Source organism: Watersipora subatra, chromosome 1 (genome assembly GCF_963576615.1).
Source record: "Watersipora subatra chromosome 1, tzWatSuba1.1, whole genome shotgun sequence".
Classification (NCBI taxonomy): Eukaryota; Metazoa; Bryozoa; class Gymnolaemata; order Cheilostomatida; family Watersiporidae; genus Watersipora; species Watersipora subatra.
This window is the reverse complement of record NC_088708.1, coordinates 75,106,002-75,121,735: the sequence shown is the minus strand read 5'-3', so window position 1 is coordinate 75,121,735 and position 15,734 is coordinate 75,106,002. Positions and strand designations below refer to the sequence as shown.

Here is a 15,734-nt window from a genome sequence, read left to right as displayed (position 1 = left end):
TGTTAGATAAGTAGACACTTGTCCTAAAGGTAATGAGACCAAAGCTTTGCTCATCAAGCTAGTGCAATGCTGAAAAGCAGAGGCTAGACTACAGATGCAAGATAGTTTGATGAAAGTTGAAGTGACTAGGACGAGACAGAAGTTAAAGTGACTACGCTTTAGATTACACTGAAGAGTTACCCATTACCATGGTAATATATGTGTAGGCAACGCCCATGGTAAAACCAACTATTTCGAAAATTACTGCTAAAAACATCCACAATCAAGGAGACATAGGTCTGCGATTGTGACAATTTTCTAAAGGAACTCAAGAAGTACAAAGTACATCTGGTCAAGGAAGCCGGTACTATAATTCACTGTCAGATATCGTCACGTGACATACTCTAAATGCTCAATATTCATCAACAAGGTCCATTACATACCGTATTACATAGAACATCCTCATGCACCAATATTTGAATAACAGAGAAAAAAACATTCACAAATGACTTCGCGAAAATAATTGCATTTTCTGCAAATGAGAATTGAGGTTGAGCAAGTCGATCAAAACTTTTTAAATATGTTTGTATATTTCTATGTTTGTATATGTCTATATGTTTGTATATGTCTATATGTTTGTATATGTCTATATGTTTGTATATGTCTATATGTTTGTATATGTCTATATGTTTGTATATGTCTATATGTTATAAAATATTATTTGCTGTATTGAACTCATTTAAGGAGTGCCCTTAATCAATGCATCCTGTAATTTAGAGCTGTCTTAGCTGCCTGCAGGCCATTTTCTCAGTGGCTGAGAAAAGGTGCTAACTTCTTGCACTATAGTGTTCTTTATTGCAACTGTTCTCACTAGTGTGTATAGATAGCAAACTTCATCATGACTTGCAAAGCTTTTGTTGGAATTCAGGTCTCGTAAAACATGCTTTGCTAAATAAAGAAAACAATTGGTTTGCAAAGGTGTTTTGCTACATATAACCAAGAGTACACCTTTCATAACCTTGTATTAGCTAGGAGTCAAATTCGATTCAGCTCTGCGCACAACTCTTTTAGCACATTATGTAAAATTTGAAAATACTTTGTGTATTGGTACAAAGATTTTCGGAACTTGATAAAAAATCAAAAAGTACCATGGAATGAATTTTTTTTAACCTGTTTCATCCCAGTCTCTGATGGTCGATGAAATGAGGTCATGGAGAGTCTCTTGCCATATAACTTTAAGACAATTAACATTTTCACACATTGAAATTATAGCTTGATGGTTAGGCTAATATCACCTAAACTTTAGCAATAAATAGCTATTTTTATTCTTTTTTTACTTTTCTAAAAGCCTAGCCAATCCAAGTTTATACAATAAAAGTTGTTAACACCTTATTATGCATCAGTCTTTGAAATCACCAAATTTCAAGCTATTCTAAGCATTAGTCATTAGCATGTTATATGTAAAAGACTCAGCTACCTAAATTGGTGGTCTATAGATTACTAACTGTTTTTGTGGCCCTCGTTACAAGTATATAATGCATTTGAGTAATACAAAGAAACAGAAAGAGTGTTTGTGGCCTGCAAATAATTTCTGTCAGTAACCTACATGTTGGAATAAAAAAAGGGTTACATATGCACATTTAGTTAGTCATCATTTTCAATCAGTACACTCCCAAAATGTGTTCAAGACTAGTCTTCGCAAATACCAACCCTCTACAACAACAAGAACCGAACCTGAGTGCCTAAACACCTCACAGGCTAACAGAGACATCCATAAAAAAGAACAGCTCCAATGATTCTGCCTCTTTCCCTCGCTTCTGCAGAGCCTTTTTTCCCTGCCTATGGAGCCTCCTTCTTCACTACCAGCTGAGCCTCTTCTCCTTCATGGTATTATTGTTGAGACTATCTATGGACTCTCATGATTTCCAATTGAATGTTGAGACCCACAGCCGTAGGGGACTGACCAAAGAACATGGACTACCATTCGAGTGAGAGTTTAACTTTTATTGGCTATTTTAATTTTTAGTCACTGTCATAATAGACTATTATTGTTTTAGAATTTGGTTAGTTGTGTATTTTAATTGTTGGACATAGAAGAAAGAAGTATATTTTACTGGTGAACATCAGTGCTGCTAACAATAGCTCAATATCTTCACTAGTACCAAAACCAGTGTTAATCAAATTACTTTACGCAAGCTAAGCAAAAGTGCATGAACTAAACAGTCAAAATAGAATATGATGACAAAAGCAAATTCAGCCCTGATGCTGTGCGTGGATTCGAATTAATTGTGTATATCATAAAATCTCCCAAAACACATAACACTATTAGTTTCATTTTCCAAAAAACACTGTAACACGGTATGCGGAATCATATGATAGTGTGGCCTTTTTGAAAGTTATTGGTACCAACCCTTTGGCAGAGACCGGATCGGATCGGGTTTTTCCCACTGAAAGCCTCACGCAGGAGGCAAAATACGTGGGAACTCTTTATTTTAAACAGTATACCAGCAAAAATTTTCCCTTCCCTTCCTCCTTTCTTTCCTCTCTCTTCCCCTTCTTCCCTTCTTCCCTTTTTTCAGTGTTTTTAATTTTGCTTTCGGCTTGTATTTGTATCTAAAGAGTATTGCAACAATATTCCTTCGATATTTCATATTTACATCATATAATATCTATTTCTAATACTGCTATGTGAATCAAAAAACAAAAAAAAAGAAAATGAATTAATGAATCAAATGCCATATACAAAATATTTACAATGATATAAATACAACATTGATTACAATGTCCCCGGGCCAAAAGTTGCCAAAAAGGGTGTGCCGAAATTATCAAATTCCATCTCTGATTTCTCGAGTGGTTCTAGGCCAGAAAGAATTAAAATAAGCTTTGATTTTTATTGATGGTACATACAACCCTCCCTCTTGACGAGTATTATAGATTTGTTCGGGCTCTTGCTTATATGTATCTTTAATCACCCCACTGGCTGTAGCTTTGCAAAACAAATTCACTCTTAATTCCTTTCGTCTATCTTTTAGCAATTGTATATTACTACTCTCCTTTATAGCAGAGACGAGATAAAAACATAGAAAAATGAAACTGTTTGATTAATTATTCGGTCGTTTTGAATATGAGTGATTAGTACGTAAATACTGGTTGATTTGCGTGTGTGTAATGCTAATTTGAATATTGCGCTCGAGGCTGTACACCAACTTGCGGCTCAAGACCTACATTGTACGATAACACGCGACGGGCGCTACAACTTATGAACCAGTTTTTCTGCCTGTGAAAATGTGAAAACCCAAACCGATACATGTAGTTGAGTATTTTGTCGTTAGTTCGTGACAAAAGAAAGATTATCCAAGATTCGTGGGTTTTGTTTTACGATAGTTTATCCTTATCTTCGTTCTTTTTGTACAAGAACCCACAATGAATCAATGTAAAACGGGTGTTATCGCTGACAGCTCGAAAGGAACTAATTAGTAATGTCCTTCACTTCTTGGACGATCTTCTTGCGGTAAAGTCAGTATTAATATGGGTGCATACAATTCTTCCCCAGTCACCACATGTGAGAGTACAGATTCAGAAAACTCCAGAATTAGATATGGGGCTTCTAGTATGCAAGGATGGCGTATGACACAAGAGGTTTGTTGCTCAGAATTGTTTTCTAATCGCTGATTTATAAAGACAAATGGAAAGCCGAAAATTAAAACGTATCTAACACGGATTCATCACATGAACCAACTACGCTTAGAAAGCCTGTCCTTGTGTTTCATTTAGCATATGTAAAAATCTATTAATTGTTTGTAGTACACAAATCTGTTGTATCTCACAATGACCACTGGTATTCAAGACTTCATTATGCTGTGCTACATGTTCAATGCCTAGGCAAGTAGGGGGCAACCAGATGATTTCAAAATAGTTACGAATTGTTTTTTGTTTTATTGGGGTAAGTTTGGAGATATTATAGTGTGCACCTCAAGGATAAGCAATTTTGCTAGTAAAAACTCCTACTCCTTGTAGTGGGCTGGTTTTATCGATGCTTCGCAGGAGGGTTGTCTGTCCAATGTAGTGGCTTGGCTTAGCCACACAGTCAGTGTCCTATGAAGTCAGTGTGTTGTTCTGACAATTATAGTAAAGGCAGTTTGGCCTCTCATTATCATGTTGGGCTAGCATAGGATTTGTTTGGACTGCTACTTGGCAGCGGCAAGGGTAAGCAACCCTAACTATGTAGGAAATGGCACACACTTCTCCACATCACTTCTGTCTCCTGTTTTTGCAATGCAAACGTTGTCTGGCTACCTTGTCCAAGTAGTGAGAGCTATTTGCTTCCTTTTCCATGTGACCGCTGCAACGTTGGCCAACTATAATTATTCCAATGTAGTTTGGACGATGATGTTTTCCTATACTCTGGCAGCACACCCCATAGAATTCCAATGGTTGTCAAAGCATTATTTATCAGGTTGATAAGCTGGCAATAAATCAAATTTGGTTGTTAAAGCGAAATGCGCAATTAAATGTGAACAAATTTTAGTGAAAGCTAATCTGAATGGAATGCTAGCATACGAGAGAACGTAACAAAATCATGTGTTCGCATAAGTTCACAAGCAGACACGTTTAAATCACTATTTAAAAGTCAGCGCTTTAAAGTGCTCAACACTCCCATGCATTACAACTTCTACATAGAATAGGCGCAAAAACACTTTTATGCCTGGCTATTACCTATAAAATTCGCACAAAAGGTACTTGCGGTATTGTCTGGCTATCATCTATAAATCAATTTTATAAGACTTTGATGCGGGTGCTATTATATATTGGTCAATTGTTTGTGTGTCGTGACCAAAACATTTCACAAAATAGACGAAGTAAAGTGGAGTAGTGGGCCAATTTTGAAAATATTTTGTAGGTAAATAAATGCATATGTATTTTAATAATACCCATAGCTACTCCTTTCATTTATTAGTTAGAGAGCAATCTATTATTATTAACTCTATTATTACATCATGATAAATGTTTATATATGTAGTACTCAATACACCCTTTGTTATTATACAAATCATGTTAGACAAAGACTTCACAGGGTCCAATAAGACGGTGTAATTAAAACAGGCAATCTAGAGTTTTAATCATCTATTTATGTCACTAATATGGTCCATAATTTATTTTGTGTATCATGTTAGTATTTTTTCTGCTTTTTTTCTTGCTTTTGGCCTAAAAGGTATTTTGTTTTCTCCAGATCTAATAAGTAATAACAAAAAATATTGTTAAGATAAGCAACTTTTATGCATCAATTGTAACAGTATTAAAAGTCTCTGCCAGAAATCTTCTGTGTAAATTGTAGTTTAAGCAGGTGTTTGGCCTCAGCTAGCTTAAGAAAATAAAATATTTCCTTCATCTACTGCTCACTATTGATATTGTCTATCATTGATTAATATTGCCTTTCTTCAATCATATGTAAACTCTCTGGCTAATTAGAAAAAGGTAGGTCTATTGGTCAAGGCTAGTGGTAATTTTAACTAAGAGCATGGATGATGCTTATAGAGGTTGTCGATGGTGTGAGTTTAGGATAGCGCACAACCCATGGCTGTTGTTCATATTCTGGTGAAGGCAAAATATTGATACCAATTAGGGTTCTGATATGGCAAAAGGTGGTTGTCAATAATTTTCAAGTACTAAAATATTAATGTATTGTTTTTATCTCTGGAAGCATGGTAACAAACAATCTGGCACAAGTTGGAACTTATATTATAATATCGTTAAATACTTGCATATAGTTTGCATCACTAAATGCTACCAAAATATCTATTTCATTGGAAATGTATTGAGAGTATTAATATGTTGTAGGATGCTATGAACTGCTGTTGTGATTTTGATCCGGAGACAGAAAGCATGCTGTTTGCAGTTTATGATGGACACGGAGGTGAGTATACATTATAGAGAAGCTACATGCAATCTTGTTTGGAGCTTTCACCATGAAACGATCAATAGTGCTTTTTCGTAGTTCTTTATTTTGCTTGCCATAATGAGGGTTTCTTTCATGCAGTGCTGTTTGGTTTACCACCTTTACCCTAGAATATCATTCCTTTCAAACCAGGAGCGCTGGCTGGTGATATTGTCATACCAGGAGCGCTGACTGGTGATATTGTCATACCAGGAGCGCTGGCTGGTGATATTGTCATACTCGTATTTGATAGTTTGCTTAATGTATGGTTGTTAGAATGACAGCGGGCACACATTACTAAAATAAGTAAATTTGTTACCGGTATTTAGGAGTCTGAATAGTTTATCAAAATGGTGTATAATTGAAATATGATATTTTCACTCGTGGATCAAGCGAGGAAGTATTGATTTAAAAAGTTATGCTGTGGCCTGAATGTTAATTACAGTAACTAAACTCTTTAATTAACGATAAAAAGCGGCTGGTTATAGTTTGAGAAGCTTCCATACTCAGGAGCTTGTACTGTGATCCACCCTTTCTTTTTTAGGTTCAGAGGTTGCACAATATTGCGCTAAGATGTTGCCTGATTTCCTAAAAGAGGTAATTCATGCATTTGTGGCTAACAACAGATTGTTTTAATGCACTTGGCAAAATTATTGAAGCTTTTACTCAGTCTCATTCCAAATATAGACCTCTTTAGAAAATGCCATGAGTGATGATGTATGGAATGATTTTAGGCGCACTATGTTGAATGTACTGTTTCGATTCTCACCATTAGCTACAGCATTACTCAAGTGCTAGAATTAGTTCCTTTAGTCAACATTAGAAGGTGACCATATGCCATGGCTGCAAATATCAAGATATCATGAGATGTTAGACGCTCTTACATAGTTATCTCATGTAATTTCTGTTTACAGTCAAAGAGATATAAGGAGAATAAGACAGAAGAAGCTCTAATAAACTCTTTTATTGAATTTGACCGGATGATAACCTTGGATAGTACTGTCGAAATTCTTAAAGACATGGCGGGGCGGGCTGAATCACCCGTTCCTCCTGATGTTCTTAGGCTGGCTCGGCGCCAAACAGATGACGATGAAGAGGATGAAGATGGCCTTGCAGACGATGAACTTGAGTCAACAGCTAATGACTGTGGTAGGTCCAGATAACTCCCGATGGCTACACAAGATACTCATAGTTTGCGGTGTTGTTTTGCCGCTGTCAGTAAACATCAGATTGTAGAGAGTTGATGATTTTTGGTGATTTTTACTAGAGTATGTCATGTCTTTACACGTCTCTGCAAGAATTGATTATAACACAATTTATTTTCAGATGAGGATGAGACGGCTGGATTGCTGGAAGATGCCTGTCTCCCTGTAGAGCAAGTGCTGCAGCGCCTCACCAATGGACAACTTACGAGAGGCTCTACAGACTGTATGTGTGCCCTACTATAACACTTAGAAGGTGTTGTAGTCAGTGTTGTGGTTCTTGCAGCTCTAGGTTACTGCGAAAGAAACTTTTCTGTAATCTGTACTTTTGTCTTGTTCTCACAACAACAGTCTGTATGCATTCGTATCACAACGTCTGTCATATAACTTGCTCTTGTTTGCTTTGCAACAGCAAAACTTGGAGCGGGTGATGAAGGTGAATCATCCAAATTAGTGAGCCAGTCTAAAAGTTCTAGTCAAAATGGAGAGGCTTTAGATGAGGCACCTGCCACCGAGTCACCTGCTGGCGATGCCTGTCGGAACGAAGCAGGAGGCAGTGGGATATCAATAGCTGAACCTTCAAAATCCACAAGCAAGAAGTAAGCTCTGTTTACTTGCTGGTTGTTCGATCTATTAGTTGGGCCAGTCTTACATCCTGTCAGTAGGGCCAGTCTTACACCCTGTCAGTATGGTCAGTCTTACACCCTGTCAGTAGGGCCAGTCTTACACCCTGTCAGTAAGGCCAGTCTTACACCCTGTTAGTAGGGCCAGTCTTACACCCTGTTAGTATGGTCAGTCTTACTTCCTGTCAGCAGGGCCAGTCTTACACCCTGTTAGTAGGGCCAGTCTTACACCCTGTTAGTAGGGCCAGTCTTACTTCCTGTTAGTAGGGCCAGTCTTACACCCTGTTAGTAGGGCCAGTCTTACACTCTGTTAGTAGGGCCAGTCTTACACCCTGTTAGTAGGGCCAGTCTTACACCCTGTTAGTAGGGCCAGTCTTACACCCTGTTAGTATGGCCAGTCTTACTTCCTGTCAGCAGGGCCAGTCTTACTTCCTGTTATTAGGGCCAGTCTTACACCCTGTCAGTAGGGCCAGTCTTACACCCTGTCAGTAGGGCCAGTCTTACTTCCTGTCTGCAGGGCCAGTCTCACACCCTGTTAGTAGGGCCAGTCTTACACCCTGTTAGTATGGCCAGTCTTATTTCCTGTCAGCAGGGCCAGTCTTACAGTAAACCAATGCTTTCAGTCTTTTTAGGGATCCTAAACTCGATCAGCTTTTCTAGTAGCCCTCTAGTAGCCCTCTAGTAGCCATTAACTCTTTAGCAAAGCATCGATAAAGATTTTAGTAGTTTCTAGAGTTCTTGCAGCAGTTTTGTCTTTGCACATGCAGGCATTGCAGCATGCCAGTTGTGTCAAAGCCATGATTAGATGTAGCCTGCAAGGTATGGGGAATGAGATTAATGATTTGCAGCCTTGAATGATTAATTTTGTTTGAACGTCCAGACAATAAATGATTGGACGTCTATGAGATTCAGTAGAGAAGAATTTTTGATCTGATCTTTTAATGCAAATAGCAGCTAGTTATTAGCCAGTACTGGTGAAGCTGTATATGTGTAACATACAGGGTAGTCAACTCAGTGTTATAAACTTATAACATTTATCATACCTAGTACATTGAGTAGGTGTCACCAGCTTTCATCATCTATCAATTGTTCAACTGTTGAGATGAAGGTATTTTACTGTTACTTTAGTTCCAATTTCTATCTCTGTCGCATCTTTGTATACCTTCTCACATCAGTATTTATATAGAAGGTGGGTCAAGTTCAATGCAAAGAAAAGGAGGTTTTGCGGAATTGTCACCTTCAGTCATAGTGTCAATAATCGCTAAATAATGTTGGACAGTTTCCGTGCTACATCTGCAGTAAATACTTCTGCTCTTGCAGTGTATATGAACTTATTCTATCACACTTTCTCTTTGAGGTCTGCGGCAGGCGAACAGGAAATGGAGGAAGAGGAGGATAGCAGCAATGATGAAGAAGACTGGGAGACAGCAGACATTGACAGTGGTGCGAGTATATCGAATTTTTCTCCTTTGAGTGTTTAAGAACAAGGCTGAGACGTGTCTGATGGTTTACCATAAAATGTGTTGATGAAACTTGCATATTCTGAAACATAGTAATAGACTTATAACTGATATGTTTGTGAATTTTATGCCAAAAAGATTTTATTTAATTTTATAAGTTGTATATTTTGAATTAATGAGGCAAGCTTCAGATATGGTTAACTCCAATTTCACTCTTTATGTCATGGGTTTAAGTTCATACCATTCCTATAAAACTTCCCTATGAAACAATCCCTGACTGGGTGGATATAAAAAGAGATATATATATATATATATATATATATATATATATATATATATTATATGGAAAGGTCAACTTAGAATGGTATACTCTAGAATAATTGAAGCATATTGCAAGTGCCTGTATAAAGTTAGGCATCAGTAACTGTCATAAATATCCTGCATACCTCAACCTAGTCCGGTGTTTGGAAGTGTGATCTTCTAAAGTTGATACTCAGCAATGCTTGATACTCAGTCTTATCGATTCTGTTGGCGTCGCTAAACTTGTTTACTTGAGTTTCTTGCAAACTGTTTGTAAAGACAGGTATGCCAGGTTCTATGGTTTATAATCCAATTTGTTATTGAAGAGGAAACGTAGCGTAATTCAATATTGACCTTTTTCATGGGGTTTTGTTGTAATATCTCTCTTACAGTTTTCTTTTTATAGTCACTTCTACTCAGATTTAGTGTAGTTTCACGACGAAGGCTAGTGTAGTAAAGTTTATTCAACGGTTTCTATAACTTGCCTATCAAACAACCTTCTAACTTGAATGTGTTTTTGATGTTGTAAATGTCATCTTATCTATCAAAATGTTTGATGTATTTAACCTCTTTAGATAGCAAATGTGTTTGTCCATGGAAGAGATATTTTAAACCCTTACTTTTCAGAGAGTGAGGAAGATACAGAGGAGATGAGGGTGAGTCAGGAGATGGCCCTCAAGTTTACAGAGTCAGAAGACTATCTAAAGGTACATAAGCTAACATTAACGTATCGTCTACAATAATCGTAGACTGGTTTAGGAAAGCTTGGCATTGCTGACCACAAGCTTGCATTACTAGTCACTCACAACATTTTTCCATGAGGTAGATAGTAGCTTTTATGAACTACTTTTTTATTTTTATCGGATCTTTCCATATTTCATCTAGGTAGAAAATGAGGGAAAATTCGAGAACGTAAATGGCGCTGCTTGTGACAGCATAGGAAGTAAAGTAGCAGTTTTTGGGTAGAAGTTGACAGCAACTAATTGTGTTGTCTGCGTGTTTAGGTTCCAGGCTCAGACAGTGGCTGCACTGCTTGCCTTGCGCTCCTTCGTGGTAATAAGCTGTATGTCGCTAACGCCGGTGACTCCCGATGTGTGCTCTCTAGAAATGGAAAGGCTGTAGACATGTCTGTTGATCACAAACCGGAAGATACGGTGGAGCGAGATCGCATATGCAAAGCTGGTGGTTTTGTTACTCCTGATGGAAGAGTGAACGGGAACCTTAATCTTTCTCGGGCTATCGGTAAGTAACTTCTTGTTATTTCTACAAAGTATGCCAGAGTATAGTATCTATTAACTGAGCTCAACTCTACAGATAGCTATAAACAGTGCGGTATCAAACGTGGAGATATTTGCTCTAAATAAATGCCTAAATTATTATCACAGCATATCAATTTTTTTAAAAAGATTCATTGCATTATAGGACATATTCTAGTTACAAGCCTTTTACCTTTATCCCAGTGCTTAATGTACACACACTGCCTAGCTATTAGACATGTACTCATGTGTAAGCCAGGTGCAGTATGTAAGTCTTGGAATGTAGTGTTATCAGGGAAACTGAGATTGCCAGCTTCGGCTGAGAAAGGCGATGCAGGTTTTTCATATGAGTTCAAATTGCATGGGATAACAGTAGAGGCGTGAATGCATTAGTGCTTTGTATTCTAGGAAGGTCCACCACCCATTCAATGAGTGCTTGGGTAAACTTTAATAAATTTAGAGGAAGTTTGGTGAACAGAAGGTCAATACATTATATCATAACCAGCTACAGTCAGAGCGTGACTTTCGCTGTATCATAACCAATTACAGTCAAAACCCAACTTGATATATTAGAAATACCTTCATGAAACTTCAGCTGACATTCATCTCTACATATGAATTTTTCGACATATGGCGGAAAATGTTAATCAAAGTATTTCAACATTGGAAGCAATTTCCAACATACGATAGCGAACATTTCTTGCCAACATTCCAATCTCGTAAACAAATGTAAAAGATGGTCAAAATCGAAAATATATATAAAATATATAAATGAGCTTTAAGTCACTATGTTTAGTAGGAGTTACCCAAATATTTTTTGCCACTACCACTGAATTTACACTCGCACTTTTAGCTACGTGTCTACAAGATAAAGGAGTAACTAAATATTACCGATCATTCTTTTATTAATTTAGTTTTTACATTTAATTTAAATTTTAACTTTTAGTTGTTTTATATAATGCATTTGTTCATGCTATATATCTAGTGATGAGCACAAACTTGTGACACGATAGTCAGTCTCACTACATCCCTAACATGACTTGAACTTTTTTAATTTAAGGAATGTTTGAGGATTGTTTGAATAAATTACTAAATTGGAAACATGCTTGAGTAGATGTGTCACATTCTAAGTATTATTTTTGTTCATAATTAATGAAGATTCACTGTTAAATTAATCAAATTAAAACAGTGTTCAAGGCAACATTGAGACTGACTATCGCTGTGTCCAAGTTTTTTGACCATTGCTCTAGCTTCTTGGAAGTATATGCTGTTGTTTAGTGGGCTCTGTAATGAGTTGAACACGATGGCAATATTTGTCCCAACACGCCATAGCTTCAACATACAACACAAATAATGGAACGAATCAACTTCGTACGTTGAGGTTTTATTGTTCTTTGCAAAGTTAAGAATTGCTTTCTCCTTCATATAACAGTATTAGGAAAGAGCAAACAACTCCTTATGTTGTAGATTACCGAACCAAAATTTTAATAAACATTCCTTTGTCACTTCCTGAGTCTTCTTACTCTGCAATGGTGTACGAGTAGTTCATGTTGACACAACCCAAATAAGTAATTCATCTACTCATAAAGAACATCATTTTTATTAGATAATCTTTATGCAGTTGCTCCACTTTATGTTACTTCTAAGATAGCGTGTGTAACAAAAAATTCATTGTCTTGTGATTGGCTGGACTTCTTTTCTACTATTTCTACTTCACTGAATCGCTGTAAAATTGCCTCCCATTCCATATGTACTTCTGCAATGGAGATTAAGATTTTCATCGAAGATTATGGTTCAAGGATGACAAATACCAATTTCACCGTATTAATTACTCATAGTTCTCTTATCAAGCAGAAATTTTTGCTAAAAAAAAGTTTCACTAATTTGGAAATTTGTCATGAGTTTTCTATATAAGAATAACTATTTGCATCTCAGACTGTAATGAAACAGGTTTTACCAGGGTTAGAGTTGCTGCTCATGTAAAAATTTGAGCTGTGAATTAAGGCAGTACAAATAAACTTGTTCTCTACAAATATTTTAGTGACATGTTATATTATATTTTTGGTATTTTATACAAACTACTTGAGTTGATTTATAATGTTCTTATACAATATAAGTTTGTATAGTATTTAGGGCTGTTCTCATATCTGCATGACCTGGCGTTAAAGTTAGATATGGTCAGAACTTTTGCCTCCAGTGAAACTGGTTTCGTTAGCAATACTTGCCTATATAACAAGGTTCAGTTTTTTATTTTATATTATAAATTTATTATTACTTGAACTTGCTTGCTTTAACATAATTATGCCATATTCGTCGGGGCATTTTATTTTTTACTTTGAGTATGATAAACTAGTAACACTATCTGCTTTATTTTGTGGTACATGTGTGAATTTCACGTAATTGTGAAGGTAAGTCACGTAGTGTGGTTGATAGGGCAGTTCTAGTATGCATAGGTATTAAAGATTAGATTTTAAGTGTAAGTAAATCTACATGTAGAGGTGTCCTGCTGGTACTGTTTTCAGATACAATTCAATTCCTTCTTGATTCATATTTTGACGCTTTTCTGTCGAGCGACAATATTCATTATATTTATAAAAAATCGGTTATTAGTTTTTTGTTATGTTGTTATGGTAACCATGTTTGTTCTCTTACTGCAACCGTTGCTGATCAAATCCAGAGTAACCATTACAGATAATGCTGCCATGAAAGTTGATAGTCGTGTCATATGTTTTTCTGTGAGGCATGCGAGCTCATGGGTGGCTGTTCTATGTACTTCCCTAGCAGTAGATCTGAATTTTTACACAAAGTAAAGAATTTTCTGCACAGAGACTGTAGACTCTGCAAGTAATTTGTACATATGATAAACACTGCAAAGAAAATTTTTAAAAGTTAAGCCTTGATTAGTACATGACTTGACAACTCTTAGGTGCATTGTCATGGCCATTCAAATAGTATTCTAGTTGAACAAACTTTTGTTCCATAATGAACTCCTGTGATTCTATAGCCTTAAGTTTAAACTTTTGTAAAAAAGAGGGCTTGTGCAGCATTGTGCTAGGAATCTGCGCAATGCTTTTTGAAGAAAAATCAATGATAATTTTTCTGTTCTATTTAGTGCTCAAGTTTATGGAGTTACCGCCCTGTAGATCAATAAAGTTATGATCTTTATATGGCCACAAAGGGAAAAAAACTTTTCATGTTCGCTTGAATCACTTTGTAATGTGTTAAGTTGGACAGCAGTCAATTCTTATGCATTTCACTGTGTTTGGTTTCTATGGATTTCAAACCAGCTATATTCACATGGCTCACCTTTGTACAGGAGACCACAACTACAAAAGGAACAAGAAGCTGCCACTTGAGGAGCAAATGATCAGTGCCTTGCCTGACATACAGCAGGAGACACTTAATCCTAATGATGAGTTTATCATAGTTGCATGTGATGGCATCTGGAACTCTCTTACTAGTCAGCAGTCTGTTGACTTTGTGAAGGAGAGGATAGATCGCGGGGATAAGATTTCACAGATATGTGAGGATGTGAGTGGCTGTTGTCTATCTCTCGCCCTCTCTGTGGCTTTTTATTGTGGTTCTGGCCTATGAAGGCAGATCAAGTTTGAACATTAGGCCTTTCAAGCGAAGTTTTTGTACATTTGACAAAAGCATTGTGTTTGAAGGATGTCAAATACTCTCAAAGATAATCAATTCTGTCACTGCAGAGATACTATTGGGCTGTTCAGCTTAATTTAAATGTTTAGAATTTGCAAAATTGCTGTTGCTATGTGTTTCAAATGTATGAGAGGTTTTTTCCAGTTGTTCTTCTCAGTCCTTGCGGATGACACTGCGGATGGCGATGGCACAGGCTGTGATAACATGACCTGCATCATCATTGATTTACAAAAATCTACACGACCAGACCCTAAAAATCATCGGACTTCTAGTACAGGTTTTGATTATACCTGGTCAGAGGATCTTCCTGCGGCAACAACGGAGGGTGAAGAGGAGCCCAAGGCAAAGAAATCTAAACCTTGAGTGAGCAGTAGGAGATGCCAATCGCAAGAAATGTATATATCACTACATATTGTTTATAAAATTCCTTATACGCGCTCCTGTGCACTACACCCGGTAGCCACTAGCCATAACAAGTCTGTTTTGTTTTGCGTATAAACCTGCAATTTATATGGCTGTTTGTTATGGGTGTTTTAACAGCCCACTCGTCTTAAGCTATCACTTCTGAATTACCTAGACTAATAGTATTTTAATTCCAAGTAGTGCACATAACATTCTGGCCCAAGGATCTGTTAAACCTACCATTCTTCCATAGCAATTTTACTGCCATGTCCATGCTCGATATCTTGTTATACTATCTTCTTGTAATATATAAAATATGATTACAACACTAATGGACAATGTTCAGTTATAGTGTCAGCTTTCGTGATATGCGTGGCGATGGCTATGCCATCAGTTTTTATGCTCTCAACGGTTGATTGATGTCTATGCATGCGCTTGCATTTATCTAGTGCTATCACTGCTAGTGGTTGGAATTGTTTGACAAACAACCATGTCTACTTTCACTCACACTGCAAACATTCTTAAAGCGAGCGTGTTCTTTCAGAACATCCGGACAGATGGAGTATAAGCGAATCAGTGCCACCATCTCTCTTTCAATTGACTAAGTCGTGTCATACCTAGATCCTATCTTACCAGTGGTTAGCATAGACATATTCTGATGCGTGTCTATCCTTTGCCTCATTGATCATTTTGATAAAATTGGAGTTATTCAATCTGCTTGCTCTGCGCAGTACATTCACGCCACGCCGTCTGATTTGCATTGTTCTCTCGCGCAACAATTCACTTGAGTGACTCAAACCAATCATCCAAGTGTCTGCTTGATCAATTTCATAGATGAAGCGTTCACCATTTACTGTCTAATTATTACTCACGGACAGATGAATTTATTAACGATAACAGGTAACAAGCGATTTATC

General features: G+C 37.0%; 1 protein-coding gene across 1 annotated transcript; it reads left to right on the top strand.

Moving 5' to 3' along the window:
• The first annotated feature begins 3,398 nt into the window (after positions 1-3,398).
• LOC137402364 (protein phosphatase 1G-like) lies at positions 3,399-15,145 on the top strand. Its single transcript, XM_068088866.1, has 11 exons — positions 3,399-3,618; positions 5,818-5,893; positions 6,459-6,511; positions 6,829-7,063; positions 7,241-7,342; positions 7,529-7,715; positions 9,097-9,182; positions 10,127-10,206; positions 10,504-10,741; positions 14,072-14,286; positions 14,560-15,145. Exons 1-11 carry the CDS (start codon positions 3,508-3,510, stop codon positions 14,776-14,778), a joined length of 1,602 nt encoding a protein of 533 aa, XP_067944967.1. The 5' UTR covers positions 3,399-3,507; the 3' UTR covers positions 14,779-15,145.
• The last annotated feature ends 589 nt before the right edge of the window (positions 15,146-15,734 follow it).